The sequence below is a fragment of the Hippocampus zosterae genome, chromosome 6 (genome assembly GCF_025434085.1).
Source record: "Hippocampus zosterae strain Florida chromosome 6, ASM2543408v3, whole genome shotgun sequence".
Taxonomy (NCBI): domain Eukaryota; kingdom Metazoa; phylum Chordata; class Actinopteri; order Syngnathiformes; family Syngnathidae; genus Hippocampus; species Hippocampus zosterae.
In genome coordinates this window covers 22,186,260-22,213,415 of record NC_067456.1, presented here as the reverse complement: position 1 = coordinate 22,213,415, position 27,156 = coordinate 22,186,260, and the positions used below count along the sequence as shown (strand labels likewise).

The following is a 27,156-nucleotide window of genomic DNA, read 5'->3' as shown; positions in this document are numbered from 1 at the left end:
TCCGAGACTCCCATCAGTTGAGCTCGGCAGAAGCCACACATACGCGTTCGAGAGGAGGGCAACACGGTCGAGGACCTTACCGAAGCGGATCATTATTTGCAAATCTCCGTCGTCGTTCTTTTTTTTTCTTTCTGAAGTGAGCCCACTGTTTCAAGTTCGCGAGAAGTCACAATGCGGGCTACTTCTCGGTCAGCTTTTGGGACGGTCGGCTTGGCTCTGACCATGGCGCTCCTGACGGCGTGCGCAGCCTCCGAGTACGAGTATCTAAGTTGGAAGTCGTCCGACCCGTACAACGTCGGACGCGGCTACGGAAAGCCCCCGCAGTGCGTGGACATCCCCGACGACCTGCGGCTGTGCCACAGCGTGGGCTACGCTCAGATGCTGTTGCCGAATCTGCTCGAGCATGAGACCATGGCCGAGGTGAAGCAACAGGCCAGCAGCTGGGTGCCCCTGGTGCACAAAAACTGCCACCCGGGCACGCAGGTATTTCTCTGCTCGCTCTTTGCGCCCGTGTGCCTGGAGCGACCTATCTACCCGTGCAGATGGCTGTGCGAGGCCGTGCGGGACAGCTGCACGCCCATCATGGAGGCGTTTGGCTTCCCCTGGCCGGAGATGCTCACCTGCGACAAATACCCACAAGACGATGTGTGCATCGCCATGACTCAACCCAACGCCACCGAATCCACGAAGCAGACAGGTAAGATCAGTCTTTACAACTTGTTGTTGTTCCGTGTATATTTTTATGTGTGTGTGTGTGTGTGTGTGTGTGTGTGTGTGTGCTTTCCAACTGTTGTTTTGTGTGTGTGTGCTTTCCAACTGTTGTTTTGGTCCCTCTTTTATCCACTTTTCCACTTATCGAGTCAAGTTTTTCAACAGACCAGGGGCGATTCTAGGATCAGAGGTTTAGGGGTGTGACAGAGAAGGTCTATGGGTGCTACAAAGACTGGGAGGACAAGGAACTGTGGGTGGAGGTTGGGGTCGTGGGGGTGTGGAGGGTTCGTTGGCAGCTGTGCATCGACCGGCGGGTGGCGGATTGTAGGGGCATTTAACACCCCCCCCCCCCCCCCCCCCCCAAAAAATGTGCGCAGAAAGTCTCCCGGTAAACCAAAGCTGATTTAAGTTATTTAAATGATGAACACAGCATAGGTCAAAAGCTATGTAATTGGAAAATCCCAATTTATGATAACCCTCATTTCTGGGGAGGACACCTTACTTTGCCGTAGCCCCTCAAAATAGACGTTGAGAATATGCATGTTTCTGGGGTAAACCAACCTCTGACTAAATTGTGTTCCACTTTTCTTGAAAGGCAGCCTCTCCCTGTTGTTCTCCTCCTCAAAGTGGAATAAGCAAATCGTAAATCATGTTGTTAATTAATAGTAATGAAGATGTCCACTGGTATATGTTAAGTGTCTGTATGGTTTTGAATGTGAGGATCGAAAAACAAATAATCAACGAAATAGCCTATCAAGGTATCTCCCCGCTCTCTCATTAGCAGCAGCCAAAAAGCAGATAACTAAGCAACGTATTTTATTTTTAACAAGCCAATACTGATACGTTCATCCAGTTCACGTACATCATCGTTTAAGGAAAGCTCATTAGATCAAACAATCTTAGCTGTACCTTGCTCGTGTTTGTTGAAAACCAATCTTTTTCACATGAGGCTACCTGTATGTGGCCTTTAATGGCAATAATTAAGATATCCTTTATTTGTCCTGCAATGGGGAAATTTACAGTCAGAGTTCAGAAAGGAAAACACAAGGTAGGGAGAGAGAATAAAAACCACGCTCGAACTATCCTCTTCTGAGGATAATTTCAGTCCAGAATAAAACATAAATAAATCATGTGTCGATACTGAGAAGAAGTTAAGAAATGTGTCACATCCAGATTAAAGCAAGGATAGACTCACTTGCACTCTGATGGGACGTCGCGGAGGTAACAGACAGCATGCTTCTCTCGCACTCTGCGCTCCAAAGCAGGGGTGGGAGGGGTGAGGTGGATCAAACCATTTTTCCAGCAAAAGGGAAGGTATTGAACTTTTGTTTTTAAAATAAAAAAACATGGTTTTCACAATTTTCTAGCTTGTTAAAAAAGAACACAGAAAATAAAGATCTAAAAAAACTTGACAGTGCTATCGTTCTCTTTAGGTTTGCTTCAGCTAGGGGTGTCCTGATACAACTTTTTTCACTTCCGATACAATCCCGATGTTGTGGCCTAGAGTACGGTCCGATACCGATATCGTGCGATATAATATCAGAAGGAATGATACATGCTCTTATTTATTTTTTAGTATGAAATATTAGAAGAGATTTGACCAAGTGAAACTGTTCAAACAAAACAAAAGTCAGCGGCAGTAGGTATGAGAAAGTCTGACCCATATATTCTAAAGAGATACATGAATTTGACCGCAAACATAAGAATGTACTGTACTTGAATTAAATCAATCCAACGTAAGGTTGGGCTCTTGATTAAGTTTTTGTCTTAATTGTACTGGCGTGTCCAACTTTTTTTTTTTCTTGGTTGCACCTGCGCTAAGGTTAGAATATTTCACAGAGCTGCCAATTTTCAAAAGTGCAAGACTCCAAACATTTTACTCCTAATGGCCATTTTCCTGTGAGACATTTTCAGGAACCAAAATGAAAACAAATGATTAAAAATATGACTTAACATACTTGGACTTCAAAGAGCTGTGTCGTGTATTAACTACCAGGATGTCAGCAGGACGCGGTGCAGTGTCCCGACATCATAATCTGGCAATGAAATTTAATTTTGTGCCACGGTCAGCCTCAGTTAGATTGAAGCGTCGGGATTCAGAGTGTTTAGCCAGGTTCCACGATTAAGAAAACGCAACCGCCCCGAACATAGCGATTTCCCTCTAGTCGTTATTCCAGATCACCCATTTTTTATGTTATGAATCCGCCGTTAGAGCTGTACAGAGGCTTGACAGCGGAGGCTTGCGTAGCTAGCTTTTAGCTGAGACAATTCGCCCAGCTCCACAGCCCCACTTTTATTTACATATCCTCCGCCACTTAAAGTGGCTACCAGACCCGACAACAATCCACGAATATCCTGCTGCTCACGCTATCTTGTCCAGGAGGTTCAAAGTGTTGTGAAAAGTAGCTAAATGTGTAATGTAATCTAATGTTGATTAAGTCCACTTGATTATAGTATCCAACAGAGAGATAAAGTCGCAGTGAAAAATAAAAAAGCACGGCTCGGTTGTCCTCACTCTCTGACCGGTGGGAGTACAACCGTCGTGCTGGGTGACCAATCAGCCACAGCTCTCATTCAAGTGAACATCAACAGTGTGTGCACTCGTGAACCTTTTTTAAAAAAACATTTTTTTGTTTTTTACTCCAAGCTTCAATATTTAGAATAAAAATGTTTTTTAGAGTCCGGCAGACTACAGCTGTGGGTACATCTTTTTTTTTCACTCGCCACATCGTGAAATTTAGGGGCTCGATATGCATATCAAGTGTGGTTCAAATTCAATAAAATACACACTTTAGATCAGGGGTGCCCAAACTTTTTGGACCGAAGATCTACTTTTCGATCAACTAACCTCACGGGATCTACCCTTACCGGCACGCGCGCGCGCACACACACACACACGCACATGCACACACACACACGCACGCACGCGTGCACGCCATGATGAGAAACAGCCTGAACCTTAGGCAGGCGATGCACTTTTGCAGCCTGTTAACTGTCGTAGCTCACACGTACCGTTTTAAAGTGCTTCTCTGGGCCCTCCTAGATTCCTATTCTTTGCCCGTGTCCTCGGTGAATTGTACACGAAGCAAACTCTGAATGAGAATAATGTCGATAAAAGATAGAGCGCAACAGCTCTATCTTTACAGCACAAGCCGCAATTGCAGACTGCTGAGCGCAAACAACTTTCGGTGACGTAATCACGCGCCACCGTAAATTCAAGATTTACCTGCTTTATTTTATTTTTTCAAATATTTATGTTGTGAAAAGGAGACTGATAGGATGATTATGGTGCAACGTACATTAACACAAAAAATATATATTACTAACATGTACAAAGACACACAAATGGTTGTTTTTTTTTCTCCTCGACACTCTTTGGATCTACGTGGGACCTGTTTCAGATCTGCCGGTAGATCAGGATCGACGTAATGGGCACCCCTGCTTTAGATCATTTGTATGCAACATTATCCTGAAAAACTCCAGTCACTGTTTCACACTTAGGCACGTAATACGGCCTGTAAGAAGGATTACTTAAAAAAAAATCAGATCTCACTCTAAAACAATGTAAGCAGTTCATTCGTTCATTTTGTTTGCCTTTAAAATTATCATTGCCCTAATCAGTGATGCATTTCGTGTAATATGGGCCCCATTTTCTGTGTCACAATGATTACATTTACATGTAATCAAATAACCTTTTTTGAAAGGCCATGTAAGCACATGCAAAAACGCGAAGATGCTCATGTGATATTTTAAAATCCAAATAAGACATCTATCTGGGTTACCCCTTTTCCAACCCAAATAACAGCACAGAAGCTCGAAAGTAAGAAGAGGAAATGGCGTCTTTTAGCTTCATGACATTATCCATACGTTGTGGTTTTATATCGGGATATTTCAACTGATCACAATGCCCATATATACTGGAGTAACTCTGTCTGCTCACGCATGTAACCAGGTTATTCCGAACGATTCAAAAAGCAGAATTTTCACCTTTACCCAAATATCGCCTACATGTAAAAATAGCCTGGGAAGTAACCAACATTAAAAGAATTTGAAGTCAAAGTCCCCTGCTGAAAAAATAAGCAGCGACCACTTTTGTCACCCTGGAAAATGTGACACTGCTGCAGATAAATTGGCTTGATACTGTTGTTTCAGGAGTGAAGGTGTGAAGATGTAAAGCCAAACACAAACAAAGCGAGTGCAACTTTTTGTGTTGGAAGGACAACCCGCATCTGACATGGTAGTCGGTTCTTATTTTGTATAAAAGGGCCTTGGAACCATGACCATACAAAGCTGACAGCAAGCTGCTAACTTAGCGTGATGGATGACCGAAAAGCTCTTTTTATGTGTTGTTTATTGAGTAGCAAAGAACAATGCTGGGTCAAAGCCCACGAAAAAAAAAGAATAGCTCTGTCTGTTAAGTAAACCATTCAATGACCAATTAAGCGAAACAGGAAAACGACCCACATCTTTTTTCAATATTTCATCAAGGGAGACTTTCAAATTCGGAAGTTTGTGAATTTCTTAAGCAATCTTGAAGCAAGCCGCCAAAGACATGGCGAGCCCCACCAAGTATCCACCCCTCCCTGTGACCCCACCCCCAGGCCACCCCACCCAGAGCCATCATCCATTACTAATGGCTCTTTGCCTGCTCATTGCCTGCTCATTGCCCAAACCTGTAGAGCAGGGGTGCCCATTAGGTAGATCCTGATCTACCGGTAGATCTAAGACAGTTCCCAAGTAGATCCGAGGCGTGTCGAGAAGAAAAAAAAACAACCATTTGTGTGTCTTTGCACATGTTTTAATATATTTTTTGTGTTAATATACACTGCACACTAATCATATTATCAGTCTCATTTTCACAAAAAAATATTTTAAAAATGAAAAAAAGCAGGTAAATCTTAAATTTACGGTGGGGCGTGATTACGTCATCGGAAGTTGATAGCGCTCAGCAGTTTGCAATTGCAGCTTGTGATCAGAGCTGTTGCTCTCTATCTTTTATCGTCATGATTCTCATTCAGAGTTTGCTTCGTGTACAATTCACCAAGGGCACGAGCAAAGAATAGGAATCTAGGAGGGCCCAGGGAAGCACTTTAAAACGGTACGTGTGAGCTACGATATTAAACAGGCTGCAAAAGTGCGTCGCATGCCTCCGTTTCAGGCTGTTTCTCATCATGGCGTGCACGCGCGCGCGTGTGTGTGTGTATATGTGTGCGTGTGTGTGCGTGTGCGCGCGCCGGTAAGAGTAGATCCCATGAGGTTAGTTGATCGAAAAGTAGATCTTCGATCCAAAAAGTTTGGGCACCCCTGCTGTAGAGACTCCCTGGTCTGAGGCTGACTCACACACCTCACACAGAATCAATGGAGGGGAGGGCAGGGGGTTCTGTTCCCAGCCCGAGCCAAGTTGACAAATACCAGAGGAACCTTGAAAGATGGCCAAAACCAACAAGTCTGGGGAAAGACAAAGTGTGGGTTGATTATAAACGTAGGTTTGCTGTTGTGTTGCTCTGCCCCTGCCACAAGCCTCCAGTGAGGTCTACACCCGGGTAGGGAATGTACAGCCATCTCATTCATTTTCAAACCTAACATAAAGAGGGCTTTCCGTCATTACATCGTCAACTCACTTAGATTTCCATCTGACGCTTTAACGACACCACTTGAACGCTTTTTCACACTACACGTAAGCTCTAAATGGGGTGACTGTGCATTTTCCAGCATTTACACAGTGCTCACTCTATCTGAAAAGAGGACATGGCTCTGTGTGTGTGTGCGTGTGTGTGTGTGTGTGTGTGTGTGTGTTTGTGTGTGTGTGTGCGTGTGTCTGTGTGTGTCAAGGGGCCGGGTGTTATTGACTGACACGTTGGTAAGGATAGAGGCCTGTTTTTCTAAAAAGAAAACCCCCTCCCCATTTGAAAGTTCACGGGACCACACAGATGTCCCCATTCTACAGACATCACCTGTTATCATTTGTTGTCGCTGTCGAGAAACAAAGCAGGGCACACTCGGAGTTCCTGCTAGGTGTATGAACTTCACCACGGGCATCTGCATTCCAATGGATCCTCTCAGCTTTCCATCATTATTGTAAGCAGAGAACTGCTAACAGTGCTTCCCACTCTCGTGTTGCAACATAAAATGTGGTGATAATTGATTTAAAATGAGAAAGCATATCAAAAAGTGCAAAGGGACTGTGACACTGTAAGCAGTGTCTGTTTTCACAAGCCCTTTGCACCTGGGTGTCACTGTGACAAACTTTTGTGAAACACATGTAATGGACAACTGGCAATGGAGAGAAAACTATGTGTTTACCAGCCCCCAACCCCACCACCACCATTTACCCCGGTGTGATTGTGAAATGCTGTGGGTAGTTTGGTTAAATAGGAAGCACACTTTTAACCACGTGCAACGAGCATGTAAAAAACATTGCTTTCTGCCTCTTTTAGTCACAGCTGGCCATAAAAGATGAAAACATTCCTTGCTGTGGTCAGTTTAGAAAGGCCTACCCAGTTTAAAAGACAAACTCCAGAGAGTTTAAATAATTAGATATGATTTGGTCATGCAGCCAAATTACTGTGTGGTCATAATTGTATAGATAAATACTTTTCATTTAATGGTGTGGACTAAAATCGATCTTGTCTGATTGCAAATGTAATTTTCATGTCATTGTACTTTAACTACTTTGTCCCCATATTGCTCCACAGGTTATTCTCCCATTTGCCCTCCCTGCGACAATGAAATGAAAACCGACGCAATGCTGGATCATATGTGTGCCAGTGAATTTGGTAAGAATGCCGTGACACTCCGTCATTTGCACTCACATAAAATATACCCATCATTTTACAGTCAGCGGCATTTTTTAAAATCTTCTCTCATTGAACTTGGAACAGCTCCTCACTGTTTTACATAGACTGCTTTCAGTATGTCAAGCAACATATATGTATCTTTTTTTTAAGTGCAACCTCCGTTAGGCAAACTTTGTTTCTACAAAAAAAAAAAACAGCTCTCGGCTTTTATCATATGGTCACATCCCAGTTGGCTGGATTGGGAGAGGATTGTGTTCAGTGGCTAATGAAGTGGGGTCGTTAAAGTCTTTATGTGATAGCTGCGCACAGCAGTAAAGTTGAATGTTTGTTTTGCTGTCTGGGCCAACTGTTGTTGAATATTACCCTCTTAGACTTCTGAATAAAATGCTGTTTGAAAGTGCTCTATAAATACAGTTGAGTTGAGAAATTGTAACTACCAGAAATCATACTAAGTGAAATGTTTTAAGTTTCGTAGATTTGCGTCTTTCCGACTCCAGCGTCTGCTGGATCTTTTTAACTGTCCAGCCTCGCTCAAACGGACGCATTTCACTCTCTCCGCTCCAATCATTATAGCTCTTCTACGTTTCGATGCGATGATCTACACGACATAAGTGAATCAAGTTAAAATCTTTCGCAATTACAGTAAAACGCATGCCAATAAAAAGTCGCTTACACGTCTTTGTTTCGAATCTGATGAATGAAAACAGCAAAGCGAACAGGTTTCTTCGGTCATGTAGAGTGGGTGCTGCTTTTAAGCTAGTGGCGCGTTCTCCAGGATGTAAGTGAATAAAGTTAAAATCATTCACAATTACAGTAAAACACACGGCAATAAAAACTCACTTACACGTCATCGTTTAGAATGTGATGATCGAAAAACGTGAAGTGAAAACTTTTTTTCAGCGTTGTGTCTTTTCCGTCACATCGGGTGGGCGTTGCGTGTATTTAAGCTCCCGCGGCATTACACCTCCGTCCGGGTTGAATGATATGGATGGTAGTTGAATTTCCGCTTACGAAAGTTCCGGTAACACATAAGTCAAAATGTTAATGCATAGGTTTTTATTCCGGGTGAAGGATGTTCCTTTCCATAGAATTCCGGGATGGTAATATTTACTGTATATAAAAAAAATTCTCGTCTCACCCCTCGGGTTGTGTCCGCCCCTCATTCAGCTTGGGTCCTCTACCAGAGTCCAGGAAGCTTGCGGGTTCTGCACAGTATCCTTGCTGTTCCCAGCACTGCGCATTTCTGGACTGAGATGTCCGATGTTGTTCCCGGGATCTGTTGCAACCACTCATCTAGTTTGGGGGTCACTGCCCCGAGTGCTCCGACCACCACAGGCACGACTGTCACCTTTACCTTCCAGGCTCTCTCCAGCTCCTCTCTGAGCCCTTGGTATTTCTCGTGTTCCTTCTTTCTGATGTTTCCATCACTTGGGACCGCTACATCCACTACAACGGCTTTCCTCTGCCCTTTATCTATGATCATCATATCTGGTTGGTTCGCCATTACCATCTTGTCAGTCTGGATCTGGAAGTCCCAAAGGATCTCTGTTCTGTCATTCTCTACCATCTTCGGAGGTATTTCCCATTTTGACTTTGGGGTTTCCAGTCCATACTGCGCACAGATGTTTCGGTAGGCCCTGCCAGCAACCTGGTTATGGCGTTCCATGTAGGCTTTCCCTGCCAGCATCTTACACCCTGCAGTTATGTGTTGGATTGTCTCAGATGCCTCTTTGCACAACCAACAACTTGTGTCTTGTCTGGTGTGGTATATCTGGGCCTTAATGGCTCTGGTGCTCAGGGCCTGCTCCTGAGCAGCCAGGATGAGTGCCTCTGTGCTGTCCTTCAGGCCAGCCCTCTCTAGCCACTGATAGGATTTCTTGAGATCAGCCACTTCAGTTATGGTCTGGTGGTACATCCCGTGTAGGGGCTTGTCTTCCCATGATGGTCCCTCTTCCAGCGCCTCATCCTCTGTTCCCCATTGTCTGAGACATTCTCTGAGTACAGCCATTCTCTTCTCTTCTGCTTGGCTCTCGACGAAGCCGGACGCTTTTTGCACTGCTCCTCCTGCCCTCACCCCCACACTTTCCGTGCTCGCCACTTAGTCCTTGTCTGTCTTTGTCTAAATTTTTTTCCTCGCCTCCTTCCGTATTTTTCATCCGAAGAACTAACCATGGAATTAGTTGGCTGGTCTCTCGATGTAATCGACAAAAAAATAAATAAATTGACGAAAAGAGCGGGCAGTGGGGAGCCTGCTTGCCCTCCGGGGACACTTGTTGCCGGATACGCCCTGGATCCATGGAGCAAGTGGAGACCGCTGTGCCTGGCAGTACTGTCCGTAGAGGATGTGGAAGACATCTACATTATTGGCCTTTTGAAAACAGGTATGGTGCTGTTTGGTGTTGGCAGCTTGCTGTTCTATCGCAAAATTCAACTGACGGGAGCGGCTCCATTGGAAGTGAAGAAGCTGCCGGTCACTCTGGATGGCTTGGCGCGAATGTCCAACACTCAGACTCAAGCGGTGACTGAGCTCAACCGCAATATTGTTATGGTTTTGGAGCGACAGACCAAGGACTCAAGGCTGTCTGGAATTGTTGGCGGCTTATTTATGTGCTAGGGTCTTTTTTTTATCCTGGACTTAAATTATCCTCAGAAGAGTATAGTTCGAGCGCGTTTTTTTTCCCTCTCTCTACCCAGCGTTTTTTTTTTTTCTTTCTGAATTCTGATTGTAATTTCCCCATTGCAGGACAAATAAAGGATATCTTAATCATCCATTGGAGCCTTCTCCTTGATGTATTCATGGAGCTTGGATGACACTCACTAGTCCCCGGCCTCCTTCCTTTCGGCTTGCGTACAGTCTCAGGGTGCTGGATTTGGGATGGAACCCTCCATGCATGGTTAGGAGCTTTCGGGTCTTAACATCCGTGGTCTGAATCTCTTCCTTTGGCCACCTTATTATTCCTGCAGAGTATCTGATCACTGGCAGGGCATAGCTGCTTGTTGCCCGGGTCTTATTCTTGCCGTAGTCGCTTTCCTTGTTGCCTGTTCGAGGTTGCCATTGGCTTGTGGTATAGAGTTACTTGTAGCTGTCCTCAATGTCTGGTATTGTTCCGTCTGTGCGGACTACCTTTCCTCTCTTAGTCACCATCCGACTACATTTCTCAAGCCCGAATGACATCCCGATGTCGCTGCTGTAGATCCTGGTTGTGTGGATCAGGGAATCTATGTCCCTTTCGCTCTTAGCATACAGCTTTATGTCATCCATGTAGAGGAGGTGACTGATTGTAGCTCCATTTCTGAGGCGGTATCCATATCCTGTCTTGGTGATTACTTGGCTTAGGGGGTTCAGTCCTATGCAGAACAGCAGTGGGGAGAGTGCATCACCTTGGTATATGCCACATTTGATGGACACTTGGGTAAGTGGCTTGCCATTGGCTTCAAGTGTGGTTTTCCACATCCTCATCGAGTTCGCAACGAAGGCTCTTAGGGTCCTGTTCACCTTATACAACTCCAAGCATTCAGTGATCCATGTATGTGGCATCGAGTCATAGGCTTTCTTGTAATCAATCCAAGCTGTGCACAGGTTGCTACGTCGGGACCTGCAGTCTTGTGCGACTGTTCTGTCTACCAGGAGCTGATGTTTGGCTCCTCTGGTATCTCTACCAATGCCCTTCTGTGCTTCGCTCATGTATTGATTCATGTGTCCACTTATCTTAGCCGCAATGATGCCTAACATGAGCTTCCATGTTGTGGAGAGACAGGTTATTGGCCGATAGTTGGATGGGGCTGCACCCTTCGAGGGATCCTTCATGATCAGGATCGTTCGCCCTTCGGTTAGCCATTCTGGGTGAGTCCCATCCCTCAGCAGCTGGTTCATTTGTACTGCTAGGCGCTCATGGAGTGCTGTGAGTTTCTTTAGCCAGTAGGTGTGGACCATGTCCTGGCCTGGTGCTGTCCAATTCTTCATATCTGAGACTCTTTCCTGTGTGTCTGCCACTGTTATGGTAACTGGGTCCTGTTCAGGGACACCAGCCATTGTGCACTGCTGTTATGTGCAACCTCCTTCTCCCATATGCCTTTCCAGTACCTTTCAGTTTCCAGTTTCCAGTCTTGGTGGGTCAGCTCTGTTGTTAGGACCCTGCCACTGACCGTACACTTTCGCAGGTTGTGTTGCGAACAGCCCTTTTTATTCGTCTGGCCTCATTCTCTTTCGTGTACCGCTTTAGGCGACTGGACAAGGCATGGAGCCTTTGTTTGGCAGTTTCAAGTGCTTCAGGTATGGTCATCTGGATGTACCTCTCGGGTATCGGCTTTTTCATCACACCTCTCTGGGCCTCCGTCAATTGACTCACATCTTTCCGGGCCGCCTTGATCTTAGCCTTCAACCGTCTTTTCCATGGTGGGTAACGTATCTCATGGCTTCCATGGTTGCTCTTATAGCCCAGAGTCTCAAGGATCACTGATGCTGAAGCGTATATCAGTTCATTTCCGTGATCGTTACGGTAGGGTTCGCCCTCAGAGCTGCATTCACACTTTCCATGAGACTTTCAGGTGGTACTTCACATAGCCGTTGTAATCGGTTTAAGATTGCCCAGCTTTCATTCTCGCCATGATCTTAGCTTTCAGGTCAGTTGCTGCCTCGCTCAGCATTTCATTCATTGGGGCTGGCCACCCAATCTCATCATCTGCGTTCATTGGGGCTTGCCTCCCAATCTCTTGTATGACCTCCTCCTCTGATCTGGCAGCCTGGGGCCCTTCACCATGGAACCTGCGTTGTACCTCATCAATCTGAAGTTGTGACAGCAGTTGCCGTTTGTGGATGTTGGAACACTGAGCTACTAGTTGTTTCGTGGTCAACCGTGACTGTGGGTTTCGAAGTAACCATTTAGCCCACATTCTCTGCATGTAACCCCTCTGACTAGGGTTGCTTGAGTAGTAGCATTCCCACAGAGCCATGTTATCGCATCTCGCCCATCTCCGCTTTGTTCCAGTAGCCCATTTTTCATCAAGGTGCTCTGGTTCCCCAGCACCTGACGCAGACCTTGTTTGGCCGGGCGACGTCTGAGCCGGCATGTCATTCGTTTTATTGTCTCTCATCATTGTGACAAGCGGATGTTACGTTGCTCTATAAATACACCAGAAACAAAACAACAAGCGCGCTGCAGAAGTCCACGCCCATGTCTGTTTTGCCAGCCACGGCAGCGCGAGACACCGAAAACGGATACCTAAGGAGTTTTTTTTGTTTGTTTTTGTTTTGTTTGTTTTGTTTGTTTGTTTATTGAACATAAAACATTTACAGTAATAATTTGACAGAAAGGGCGGCCCGGTAGTCCAGTGGTTAGCACGTCGGCTTCACAATGCAGAGGTATCGGGTTCGATTCCACCTCCGGCCTCCCTGTGTGGAGTTTGCATGTTCTCCCCGGGCCTGCGTGGGTTTTCTCCGGGTGCTCCGGTTTCCTCCCACATTCCAAAAACATGTGTGGCAGGCTGATTGGGCACTCTAAATTGTCCCTAGGTGTGAGTGTGAGTGCTAATGGTTTTTCGTTTCTGTGTGCCCTGCGATTGGCTGGCAACCGATTCAGGGTGTCCCCCGCCTACTGCCCGAGGACAGCTGGGATAGGCTCCAGCACCCCCCGCGACCCTAGTGAGGATCAAGCGGCTTGGAAGATGAATGAATGAATGAATGAATTTGACAGAAAATAAGGTAGATAAAAAAGTAAAAAGAAAGAAATCAGTCTTCATTCAACACAGTTATTATGTTCAAGGGAGTAGGATGAAGTAAAAAAACATATCTAGTCCTACCCCGTTATGTGTTTATATCTACTAAATCAATCAGAAAAGAAAAAGTAAGAAGAAGTCTCCATTAAGGCTCATACTTTACCCTTAACCGTGATATTTTCACAACTTTTGGTTTGTATCGGGATTATATACATCCTCACCCTGGCACTCTTGTGTCAATTTTCTCTTGTATTCATAATGGATATTTCAATACCTTTCTCTATTTATCAACTTAGTTCTGATTTGTCATTATATTTAATGTTTAGAATTTATCATTTTAGCTCTGATTGATGTAGGTTGTTTGTACTATTTTGTTGAATTTGTTTTTGAAATCAGCAAGCGATTTACTCATTTTTAAGTCCATTTCGAGATTATTCCACATATTAACACCTTTGCTAGATACACTTCTTTGCTTGATGTTTGTTCTTGTTTTGAGTTTTTTGAATAAGTTGGTACCTCTTAATTCATAGTTGCTTTCTCGAATTTCAAAAAACTTCTGAATGTTTTGGCAGAGCAGGTTATTGTGTGCTTTGTACATTAATTGGGCGATTTTAAAGTCAACCAGGTCATAAAATTTCATCGTATTTAATTTGATAAATAGTGGATTTGTGGGTTCCGTATATTTTGATCTATTAATAATTCGAATTGGTTTTTTTGTAGTTTGAGAATAGGGAGTGTGTTTGTTTTGCAGGCATTTCCCCATATTTCCACACAGTAGGTCATATATGGTAATAATAATGAAGTGTATAATGTGTACAAAGATCTCTTATTTAGCACTTCCTTGGTTTTGTAGAGGACCCCTACGGTCTTGGCTATTTTTCTTTTTACGTTATCGATATGTGGTTTCCAACATATGAGTCTATTACTAATCCGAGAAACTTGGTTTCATACGCTCTTTCTATTTCAATTGAGTTCACCATAATTTTAGCTTGGTGTTTGATTGGTCTTGTGCCAAAAACAATTGACTTCGATTTTTTCAGGTTAAGTGACAATTTATTTCTGTCGAACCAGTTTTTTAATTTGTTTAATTCGTTTTCTACGGTTGTCAGGAGCTGTTTCAGATTTATTCCAGAACAGTAGAAAGTTGTATCATCAGCAAATAGGACACATTTAAATAGTTTTGAGACCTGGCAGATATCATTTATATATAAGATGAATAGTTTTGGACCAAGCACTGACCCCTGAGGAACTCCGTGAGTGATTTTCAGTTGATTCGTTTTTTTATTGTTGAGTTGCACGTACTGATATCTGTTTTCTAAATAACTTTTTATCCATTTATAAGCTACACCTCTAATGCCATATCTTTCTAGTTTTTTCAATAATATACTGTGATCTATTGTGTCAAAAGCTTTTTTTAGATCTAGGAAAACCCCAACAGTAAATTCTTTGTTGTCTATATTAGTGGCTATTGCTTCCACAAACTCCATAACTGCCATTGAGGTGGTCCGTTTTTCCCTGAAGCCATATTGATTCTCACTTAACAGCGCATGTTTTTGTATAAAACTATCAAGTCTGCGAGAAAATAGTTTTTCTAATATTTTTGAAAATTGTGGTAGTAGTGATATTGGTCTATAATTTTCAAACAGATGTTTTTCTCCACTTTTATAGATTGGAATAACTTTAGCAATTTTCATTTTTGATGGAAAGATACCATCTTTGAATGACAGGTTGCATATGTGCGTGAAAGGTCGCACTACATATTCTATAATCTGCTTGATTATTGTCATATCAATATTAAAGCAATCAGTTGACTTTTTATTTTTAAAAGTTTTTATAATATTTGATACTTCTTCTAGTTTTACAGCCGTAAGGAACATCGTAGAGGAGTTTTTTTTCTACGTATCTATCTATTTCAAACAGGTTTGTTGGATCAGGAATTTGTTTTGCTAGGTTACTGCCGATGTTGACAAAATACTCATTACATTCAGTTGCTATTTCTGCAGTTTTTTCCAAAATAGTATTTTTGCCTTTGATAAAATAAGATAAGATAAGATAAGATAAGATAAGATAAGATAAGATAAGATATCCTTTATTCGTCCCACACTGGGGAAATTTACAGCCTCCAGCAGCAAGAATGTATGTAGAAAGAAGAAAGAAGAAAGAGAAAAAAAACAACAAACATCTTTCAATTAAATGCAATATGAACACAACATGGATAAATCGCAGTACTATTTACAATTTTCCTTCACATCATTTAATTACTATTATTATTATGATTGTTATTTTTTATTCATCAGCCTGACAGCAGTCGGTAGGAACGAGCGTCGGTATCTCTCCTTCTTGCAGCGCGGGTGTAACAGTCTCTGGCTGAAGGAGCTACCAAGTGCTGTCAGGGCGGGCTGGACGGGGTGGGAGGGACTGGCCATCATAGCTTTTAGCTTAGTTAGCATCCTTCTGTTGCCCACCTCCTCCAGAGTGTCAAGGGAGCAACCCAGGACAGAACTGGCCTTCCTGACCAGTCGCTCCAGTCTCTTTCTGTCCCGGGCTGAGATGCTGCCTGACCAGCAGACAATGCCATAATGGATGGCCGAGGCCACCACCGAGTTATAGAACGTCTTAAGGAGTGACCCCTGAACCCCAAAAGACCTCAGTTTCCTGAGTAGGAAGAGTCGGCTCTGTCCTTTCCTAATCAGGGTGTCCGTGTTTGTAGACCAGTCCAGTTTGTCGTTCAGAAGAACACCAAGGTACTTGTAGGAGGTCACCCTCTCTATGTCCATACCCTGGATGTTCATCGGTGCTGGTGAGGACTTTTTCCTGCAGAAATCCACAACCAACTCCTTAGTTTTCCTAGTGTTGATCTGGAGGAGATTCTGCTGGCACCAGTCCACAAAGTCCTTTGTCAGTCCCCTGTACTCCCGATCGTCCCCTTCTGTAATGAGGCCAACAATCGCAGAGTCATCGGAGAACTTCTGAAGGTGGCAGTTTGGAGTGACGTGTCTGAAGTCCGAGGTGTAGAGGATACTCTGGATAATCCATTTTTTTAGGACTATTTCTGATTACTGGTTAAGTATTTTCCATATTTCTTGTGTGTTACCTTTATGTATCTTTATGAATGGAAAGTTTACTTTTAAAAAGTTGCCATATTGCTCCACTGACAAGACCACAGTTATCTGTTCTTCTCTCTCTCTCTGTATCATACAGGTGTACGATGTATGCCACTGACGTGATTGTTACTTGTTTGGAACTATTTTGTGTGGAAGGTTACAGTGTTCTGTGTCCATGGAAATAGAGCAGGTGGAGCTTCTCTGTGTGCGTCTGACTGTGACAGTGCCCTACAGTGGTAGCGACCTAGCGAAAGTAAAATGTCTCCAGTGTTGTCATCGAACCAAGTGTAGTCATTTGAAATGAGGTCTACACAAAACCATAGAGAGACTTCCGCGCAAGTAGGAACAATACAATCAACATAGCCTGACTGTGTTAGGGGGAGTGAACCCCCCCCCCCCCTTTCAGAATGGTTTGCCCCTGCAGCACGGGGGAAGTGCGTGTGCTTGTTTGTACGGCCGGCAGTTTCCAATACAACGGCACATAATGAACACTGGTGTCCGGAGTCTTGTTATTCTTCAACAAACATACAGAAACAGACTGCTGTGTTGAAAGCAAACTTGAGAAAAATGAAGTATGCAACCATGGTTTAAATCCACTATAGGCTGAGTACTAGTGTACCTTAGATGTGCACTTTATAATGTTATATTGCTCTATTTTGATTTCGTAAAAAAAGCTGTTAAAGCAGTTGTTGTGTGACAAAATATTTTTTTTACCATTATTGATGGACAGTAATATTGTGTGAGAGATTATGTGTGAATAACTGCACCAAGTGAAAAATGTTCATGTAAAATTGAAAATCGAAATTATTTCAGTAAATATTTGCATTTGGCACATAGAAAACTGATTCACGATTCCATGTTGACGAGAGCATTAAAATGGGGAAAAAAGCCAAAAGACAAAAAATGTAAAAGGAAATTCAGAAACGATAAAAAATGTGTGAGTAATCACGATGAACCTTTTAGTTGATTTGAGTTAATTATGACAGTTGCATTTTTAATTAGATTCAATATTTTAATCGTTTGACAGCTCTAATATATTCATTCATTCATTCATCTTCCGAGCCGCTTGATCCTCACTAGGGTCGCGGGGGGTGCTGGAGCCTATCCCAGCTGTCTTCGGGCAGTAGGCGGGGGACACCCTGAATCGGTTGCCAGCCAATCGCAGGGCACACAGAAACGAACAACCATTCGCACTCACACTCACACTCACACCTAGGGACAATTTAGAGTGTTCAATCAGCCTACCACGCATGTTTTTGGAATGTGGGAGGAAACCGGAGCACCCGGAGAAAACCCACGCAGGCCCGGGGAGAACATGCAAACTCCACACAGGGAGGCCGGAGCTGGAATCGAACCCGGTACCTCTGCACTGTGAAGCCGACGTGCTAACCACTGGACTACCGGGCCGCCCCAGCTCTAATATATACACTGTATGGAAATCTTTTTTATGTATACAGGGTGACCCAAAAAATGGGCCCCAACCCATTTCTTTGTACTTTGGCCATAACTAGTTTATTATATTCAAAACATCACATCAAAACACTAGGGTCTTTGGCCTTTATTTCTCCGTTCTACAGCATTTGTTCTACATGGCCTCCATTTAGCTCCGTGCATTTCTTGAGGCGCAGGTAATGGTAATTATAATTAATTGGTAATGGCTCTCATCTCCTCCATGATGGCTTTCTTGAGTTTTGCTATGGTTCTGGGTTTCCCTGCGTAGACTCTGTCCTTAAGATAGCCCCAAAGAAAAAAATCTGGGCTTAGGTCCGGGCTATGGGGTGCTCACTCAAAATCAGTCTTGAGACTGATCACTCGGCCTCCGAAGTTCTCTTTCAGCCAATCTCGGGACAGGTTTGAGTTGTGAGAACTTGCTACGTCTTGCTGGAACCAGGAATCTTGGCCAGAGGCATCATTTGACCAATCTTCATCAAAGAATCTGTTGCAGCAGTGACAGTCACCAAGGAGCGGTATGTGGAGGTCCTCAAAACCTTCAAGAATGAGTTCCAGACCATCTACCCGTCGCTCATGAGCAAGTTTTGATTCCAGCAAGAAGGAGCAAGTTCTTATCACAGGAATCTGTCTGTGCATTGCGGCGGACATAATGCAATCTGGAAGACAAGTATTGAAGACTAATAGATGTGCACATTCATCATGTTGAAGGTTCATCTGCCCAATTGGAATGGAGTCCTCCAGATGGAGTGGAACATAAACAAATCATTCTGAAAAGGAAGTAACTGGAAATATTTGATTTTAGTTTGAAAAAGAAGCATCAAGAAACTTGTATATTTATTCATTCGCTGCTCCAAAGTATATTGGCAAGCCAACTTCCACATTCCCTACCGAGGTAACACGAATATTAAAAACAGACTTTCTCCCTTGTCCCATCTGAGGATGAAAGTCATTGTTCAAGGTTTAACCTTGTTTAGACTGGTGATGAGCCTTGCCCTTTTGGCATTTGTGTTGTCATGGGCTATAAACAATGGTGGCACATTATTTCCTATTTGAATCCTGGGGAAAATGTGTTTTTGGTTCCGAGTTAAAGGTTGTGATGTGAGTTGACGCAGACAAGTTAAGGTAAGCTCCGGTGAACAGGACGAAACACCGTAGTGCTTGCTTAGCTGTTTCAGAAACACATCTTTAGTAGATCTCAAAAAGGCTACTTTGATCCCGGTGTGGCGTGGTATAATTGCGATGCAGTGTCAAGTAACGTACAGCCTGACAGCAGATAGCATTTTTTGCAGCATCTCGGCCAAACATCTGTTTCTTCTTCCAGCTGGCCAACTGAGAGTGTTTCTTGTAGGACGCTCAAACTGCAAAATATTTCCAACTGTGCTTGGAGCCAAACATGACTTCATGGCATTTATTCGGGAAACCAATTAAATACATGCAAATTACAAAAGACCCTCACAAAGATTATGATGTTTTTCACACCCACGGCATGTAATGTGCTCGGTTTTCAATTGACAACGGGGAATGGAGACAGCAGGATTTGGAACTGATTTTACAAGCTGACTTTACAGACAGCCTTGTCTATTTTGTTTGGAATGAACCATAAAATAGATATGTATTCAAGACTTCCTGTTCTTTTCTGTGCAACAATGAGATGGATAAGCACGCCGAGGTTTCAAGAATGAGTCACTGACATTTGGCTGAAATCCTTATTAAATATACCCTCTCTAGCAGTGGATTGGCCTATTTGTCCACTGAAAATCTCACTTACTGGAAATGGTTGTAAACCTGTTTTCATTTAGAGGTGGAAGTTAAATAGTTGTTGTTGGTGGTTTGTTTTTGGTATCCCCCTCAACATTTTTACACATGCACATGAATGATTCCTACTCAATGCATAAGCACGTCCCCATGTGATTTGACCACAGTAAGAGCAGAACCTAACAAAGCCAAGTCAGCTTTTGATGAAAAGTAGTCAAATGTCAGGAAGGAATCTTATACTTGCTATGCTGCCAATGGATCAGAATGGTTGTCGAAAAAGTAACGCTTTTAAGTCATTCCCTCAACACTATCACACTCCCTTATGTCTCGGGGATCCTGATGAATTTCCCTCTGTCAGACACAAATCCACACGGCACTCAGCTCTTAACAGATTTATAGCCTGTCCCACTCCACACTTTGTTCCCACTGCAATTTATCTCTCCGCGCTTCGAGTTTTATGGAACTTCATTGCACCCAAAACTCCCAACAACCTTCAATTAAATCCCTCCTCTGCTTTGGACAGCTCACTTTGTTGTCATTGCCAAATTGCTTTCCCCCACTCCCCCTACCCCTTTGTTGATACAGTGAGCAGGGCCGTTCCGTACTGCAGGACGGATCACTTAAGTCACTTGGATAAGCCATGTTGCCCTTCATTTTGAATGGGAGACAACACACACCCTCCTGTTAGGCTTAAGCTCTCGGCAGCCATAAAGAGAAACTAAACTACCAGAAAAAGACTTGTGTCAGGCAGCAGCGGACAACAAAAATATAGCAAAGCACCCGGTGATGTAGGATACAGTCTGTTTAATGTTTGTTCTATGCATTGTGAAAATAGCAGGGGATGAGACAGTGTGCTCCCGTTAATTAATTGATGGCAATAGAACGATGTGTGCGGCTTTACAAACAGTTTTAAATAATTTGAACACAAGTTCAAGTTTAATAATATGAAAGTGGGGCTGTATTTGGTATTTTTCCCTTTTGTGTGTGTTGTGTCACAAATCCTTTGGTGGTTCTTAACCTTGTTAGAGGTACTGAAGTACCTCTGAAGTTCATATGCACATTCATGAGTGAAAAATAAAAATATGATTTTTTTTTACAAATTCAAGATGTTAAAAAACGTATTTATTAAAACAGAAAAAAGTCAATACAATTTAAAGACATAATTATACGTTTTTTTAAAACATTATGTGCAAAATGAATCGTGCATGATGTACAACCACGACAGTCACACTTTGACTCCAGAGCGAACTAATTTTCCTGCTGCACTGATTGGACAAGCAATGTCATGTGATCATCGACAGTCAGTAATGGCCAGGTGGGCGTGTCATAACTAATTAACATGTTGTGTTGGCTGTGTCTAAACCTCCATGACACACCGACACCCAATGTAATGTATCTATCCATCCATCCATTATCCGATTCGCTTATCCTTACAAGCGTTGCAGGCGTGCTGGAGCCTATCGCAGCTGTCTTTGAGCAGTAGCTGAGATACACCCTGAACTGGTTGCTTGCCAATTATAGGGCACACATAGACAAATAAACGTTCTTGCTCACAATTACGCCTACGGACAATATCGACTGTTCCATTTACCTGCCACGCATGTTTTTGGATTGTGGGAGGAAACCGTAGTGCTCGGAGAAAACCCAGGCAGGCGCGTGGAGAACATGCAAACTCCACACACAGGAAAGGCGAAGAAGGAATTGAGTACTGCACTGTGAGGCGGACGTGCTAAACAGTCTCGACCATTGTGCCGCCCTTTGTGCATCTATACTCGTGTTAATTCTGAAAGAATAAAGCTATCTCGTTTCCAACCAATACGATGAAATAACTTGACAAAATGATATTCCATTTTTGATGTGAAATATGCAGCATCGGATTGTGTATTTCTGGAACAAAATACACTTTGGAAAACTAACGAACCAGGAAGTGCTCTTTTGCTCATGAACCACAACCGCATGAACAATCCTGGGAAATGGAAATATATGTCCTCCTGCCTCACGTGCAACATGACCATCGTGTTTAAATTTTGTCAGGTGTCTCAATGGCTCCATTAATGAACGCTCTTTGCGAACATAAGAGCCATACTGCTGGGGATTCATACCCGCACTCAGTCAGAAAGCTCATCTCTGGCTAAGCTCGTTACAAATAGTTGGGACTGTTATATTATTACCTTCTTCGACTGTTTAATCACTCCTCTCAGAAATGTTCATAAACATGTGGATTCCCGGCCTTTATTCTACATCTACTGCAGGCACACAAGGATCGACAAATTTTGCATCAGTCCACTTTTTGTAAAAAGTGTGGTCTAACATGCCAGCATATACCTTGTTTGGTGTTTCTGGTTGATCCCTTGCAGGTTTTTCTTCATGTCCTTCTCATTGTCCCATGTGAGTTTATTGCCCAGCAGTAAATCACACACATTACATCTCGTTGGAGCTATCATGGTCATAACAGTGTGCTGAAAGTGTTGCCATAAAAGTGAAATACTGTATATCAATATGGAGGTAAATTTTGTAGCTCTTGCGTTTTTTCAAGCTAAAGTAATTACTCAACACCTTTACTGTCAGTGCAACCAACTCACTCCAGAAGTTCCGTGAGGATTCTGAATGATCCAGTGTTAAACTAAATTACTGATGATGATGAATACTGTCCACTTGTGTGGAATCAATCTCAGTATAAATGCACCTGTTCTGTGATAGTGTCAGAGTTAGGTCTGTTTACAGCGTAAATGGCATCATGAAGACCAAACGCACTAGGCGGGTCTGAGATACTGTTGTGGAGAAGTTTAAATCAGGCTTAGGCTGTACAGCGAAACTCCTCTACAATGAAAATACATACAGAAAATACCCCCTAGTGTGAAAAAATATTCATGCATTAACAGCATTCCCACTTTCCTGCCCCATTATACAACAAAAACAACCCCTGTTGCAAAATCTTCTCTGCTCTTGCCTCTCGACGAGATTCACTACAATGAAGTGTAATCCAACAGTGACCTCTACTGCTTCATTGGGAAACGGCAACAGTAACCACCACACTGGTTTACACATGCGCAGTAGTCCAGGAAGTATTTGTTATTGTTAGTTTCAGACGCAGCAAGAACACTGCATTGCTAAAATGGCTACAAAATGGACCTTTGGATGTCAAGCAGCTAAGACACGAAGAGGTCTGACGCTGGAAGAGAGGGTAAAAGTGATCAAAACGAAAGACGGAGGAAGCAAAGTAAAAGACAATATCCAAGAAATTGATGTAAGTGAAAGTGAATGCTGATCGTAAATTCCCAGTTTCTTTCCCTTTTTTTTCTTTCTACACTGACTATATGAAGTGTCAAATAAGTGCATGCTCATACTTATGCACTATTGGAATAAAAATAAAGAGTACACATACGTTGGTGTGTGTGTGTGTGTGTGTGTGTGTGTGCGTGTGCGTGTGCGTGTGCGTGTGCGTGTGTGTGTGTGTGTTTACATCTGAGATCAACTTTGCTACTATGAAAACCCCCCTGTTGTTAAAAATGTCTGGCTGCAAACATGATTTCGTTGTAGATGTGTTTCACTGTAAAAGGATTTCACAAGCTTTGAACATCTTTCAAGCAATCATATTGAAATGGAAAGCGTATGAGACCATTGCAGGCCCGGCCGTTCCTCTCAAGTTTCTGCCCAAGCAAGGAGAGCACTGATCAGTGATGCAGCCAAGACGCCCATGATCACTCGAGATTAAATGCAGAGATCGAGATCTGAAGTTGGGCAATCTGTCCATTGGATAGCTATTAGTTGCATACTGCGCAAATCTGGCCTTCATGAAAGAGTGGCAAGATGAAAGGCATTTCTCGAAGTAATCGATAAAAATATGTGTATTAAGTGTGCCATAAACCACCTGGGAGTCACACCAAACATGGGAGAAGATGCTCTGGTCAGATGAAACCAAAATGAACGTTTTGGGGCAAAATGCTAAACGTTACGTTTGACATCAAAGGCACACTGCACACCACCCTGAACATGCCATCCCCTCTGTCAAGCACGGTGGTGACAGCGTTATGGTCAGCAGCTGCTTTTCTTTAGTAGGGACAAGGAAGAGAGTTCGAGTTGATGGGAAGATGGCTGGAGCCAAGTACAGGCACATTTTGGAGAAAATCGACAATGAAAAGGTTCAAAACTTAAGATATGCAAGTGTTACGATGACCAAGTCAAAGTCCAGACCTGAATCCAATTGGGAATCTGTGGACAGATGTGAAAACTTCGGTTCACTAGTACTCTCCATCTAACCTGACTCAGCACGAGCTATTTTGCAAGCAAGAATGAGTAAAAATTTCACTCTCTAGATCCTTGAAAAACTGAATGCTCCAACAAACCTAACCATAACTGCAGCAAAAGGTGGTTTTACATAGTATTCGTACTAAGGGGTGCCAAATAGCTTTGCAATCCTGATGTTTCAGGTTTTTTATTTCTTAAAATAACGTTTTAAAGTCAAGTCAGCTTTTTTGTCAAATATGCTCGATCACATCTCCTGTCCACATAATATGAATTTCATTCCACTTCTCGATTGTGTCTCACTTGGTGTTGATTCTTCACAGAAAATTCCAATTTGATCTCTTATGTTTGAAGCCTGAAATGTGGCAAAAAAAGTTCAAGGGGTCCACATACTTTCACAAGACATAGTATATTCCGCACTTGGACTGAAGGGATTTAACCGGCACGGGGCAAAGAAAGTTCAGAATGTCAAAGGATTAACAGGACAAAGCATTTCTCAGGATGAAGTTGTTCAGAGGTGGGCTCAACCTCATTTTATGACTCACTAATTATGAACGTGGTCCATTTTGTTTTCATTGAACACTAAGCCTCATCAGAGATTGTTGTTGAGACCAGGGACTGGGGATAAAAGTCCTAAATCCCGAACATGTGCACTCTTGGGGAAACGGTGCCTGTGCCCTCTCTTTCTTTTTTTATTAGTTATTTTTAACATTCTCATTGGCAATTATTAGAGTACAAATCCTATGTTGCGATTTGGGGATTTTGATACTCTGTGGCCAGTCAAGAACAACAACAACAAAGATGAAAAAAGCAGTATAAAAAAACACAATGGCTGTTATTCTTTTCCTTTTAATTACAAATCTTAAATTGTTTGATGTAATGAATCAGTTATGTAATCAGGGTGACTGAGTACAGCAAGGAAAACATCTGTAACGTTCCGTAATTGAGAGACATAACGGAGTTGGGCCACCACATATTGTTTAGGCTGCAACTCAGAAGAAGACAAATTGTCTACAGCAGGGGTGCCCATTATGTCGATCCTGATCTACCGGTAGATCTAAGACAGGTCCCAAGTAGATCCGAGGAGTATCGAGGAGAAAAAAAAAAAACATTTGTGTGTCTTTGTACATGTTAGTAATATATTATTTTGTGTTAATGTGCGCTGCACCATAATCATCCTATCAGTCTCATTTTCACCCAAAAAAGTATTTATAAAATAAAATAAAGCAGGTAAATCTTGAATTTATGGTGCCGCGTGATTACGTCACCTGAAGTTGTTAGTGCTCAGCAGTCTGCAATTGCAGCTTGTGATCGGAGCTGTTGCGCTCTATCTTTTCTCGTCATCTTGTGTGTGTGTGTGTGTGTGTGTGTGTGTGTGTGTGTGTGTGTGTGTGTGTGTGTGTGTGTGTGTGTGTGTGTGTGTGTGTGTGTGCGCGCACGCCGGTAAGGGTAGATGCCGGGAGGTTAGTTGAAAAGTAGATCTTCGGTCCACAAAGTTTGCGCACCCCTGGTCTACAGCTAAGATCATGGGCTTCAGTGCACTGAAGAATAGAGTCATATGGATGACATTTAAACATTTTGCATTTGCAACTGGAAAAAAACAGACACTGCTAAAAAAAACAACAAATGCGGATCAGGTAATTTCTGGTTGTAGAAAATGTCGGTTGGATCGAGTGTGATGTCTAAATGTTACGTTTTATCACTGGGCGTTTTTTCATCATATTTTCTGATTAGATTTAACAATGTTATTCTCCACGCGTAAGAAATGAACTTATGCGTGTAATCTTTCTTGTCGTGCAGCTTTTAAGACCAAGATCAAGGAGGTGAAGCGAGAGAACATGGACCGCAAGGTGATCTTTCAGAAGCGGAAGAAGATGCTGAAAGCAGGCAATCTGAAGAAGAAGGACATGAAGAAGCTGGTGATGTACTTGAAGAATGGTGCCGACTGCCCATGTCAGCAGCTGGACAATTTGGGTAACCAGTATCTGATCATGGGCCGGAAGGTTGACAAGCAGTACCTGCTCACGGGCATCCATAAGTGGGACAAGTCCAGAAAAGAGTTCAAAAAGGCCATCAAGAAACTCAAGACCCACAAATGCCCCGCCTTTGCAAATGTCTTTAAATAAGTTGACCTCCCTCCATTTGGTCACTTCTTTTCCTTCATATGAACTTGCACAAGCATGAAACTCCAAAACGTTGCTTTTTAAAAAAAAAAAAGTTTTGTTTGTATTGATATATCTTTCTATGTTTACGTATATCCTTTGCAATGTGCTTTTTACACTTTTTGGATGAGAGATGACATCACCAATTGAAGAGTTACATTTCTTTATTTCTTCACTTGAGAAAGCTCTGCTTTCGTCTGTCCCAATTTCCATGGCGATGCTTTCTCAAATTTGGACATCAAGCGTGTCGGCCTATTTTACCTGATGGTGGCAGAACATTTTGATTCAACTTAACTTCAAATGGTTCTGTGTGAATTTTAGTCATAGTTATGATGTAACAATCAAGCCTGGGTAACAGCTTGTTAATTTCTACATTCTTTTTTTTTTAATGAGAACTAGACCATAAAAGTAAGACTATTTGTTTTTTGTTATTATTACATACAAATTGTTAAGAATAAATTGTAAATGATTAGTGTAATGGGGGTTTTGTTATATGTGTTTTGAGTTGTAAGAATTCAGTCTCACATCATATTTTCAAATGAATAAGTGCACAATGACTAAAGTCATGAGATGATTCAACCACTTAGCTTGTTTTCATCGTCAAGCTTCTTGCAACCTCTTTCAGAAACCCGAATTCCAATTGCAAAATGTTTTGCCGGTGTGTCATGCACTCTTGACCAAATATTATTTGCCTCAAGCGCCACGGTGTATTTGCAGTAATCATTATAAAGATGAATTAAAAGTGTTTGGACTTTGACAGATTTCAGATGGAAAAGCATGTCAGCAGTTGTCTTTTACTCGACGTGGATGGTCTGTTTTAGCACTATTTTGTGTGCGTTTCTGACTATGATGTGTACATACAAATTTTACATAAATAAAGAAAACCTAAATTGTGACATGTTTTATTTGTTTGCAGTGCTTACAGTGCTTAAGTGGACAGTAAAGATAGGTTGTTTGATATTATCAACTCAACTCCCAACCAACACCGCATCCAAAATGCCTTACATATAGCAAAAATAATTCAGACAACAACAAACCATAAAACAATAAATTAATAGCAAAGACAGAGGAAAGCACAAAAACAGTAAAACTAAAAACCAAGTATCATGCTGAGTTAAAAGGCAAACAATAAAAATGAGTTTTAAGATGAGATTTAAAGATGGTAGCAGCGTGGGATAATCCGTTTGAATCGCTGTAGAAATTAATTAATTGAAT

The 27,156-nt window shown here is 42.6% G+C and overlaps 1 protein-coding gene across 1 annotated transcript; it reads left to right on the top strand.

The window, feature by feature from the left end:
- On the top strand, window positions 1–26,837 carry sfrp1a (secreted frizzled-related protein 1a). The gene is made up of 3 exons (XM_052068336.1): window positions 1–697; window positions 7,407–7,487; window positions 25,580–26,837. Exons 1-3 carry the CDS (start codon window positions 172–174, stop codon window positions 25,903–25,905), a joined length of 933 nt encoding a protein of 310 aa, XP_051924296.1. The 5' UTR covers window positions 1–171; the 3' UTR covers window positions 25,906–26,837.
- Window positions 26,838–27,156: the final 319 nt, after the last annotated feature.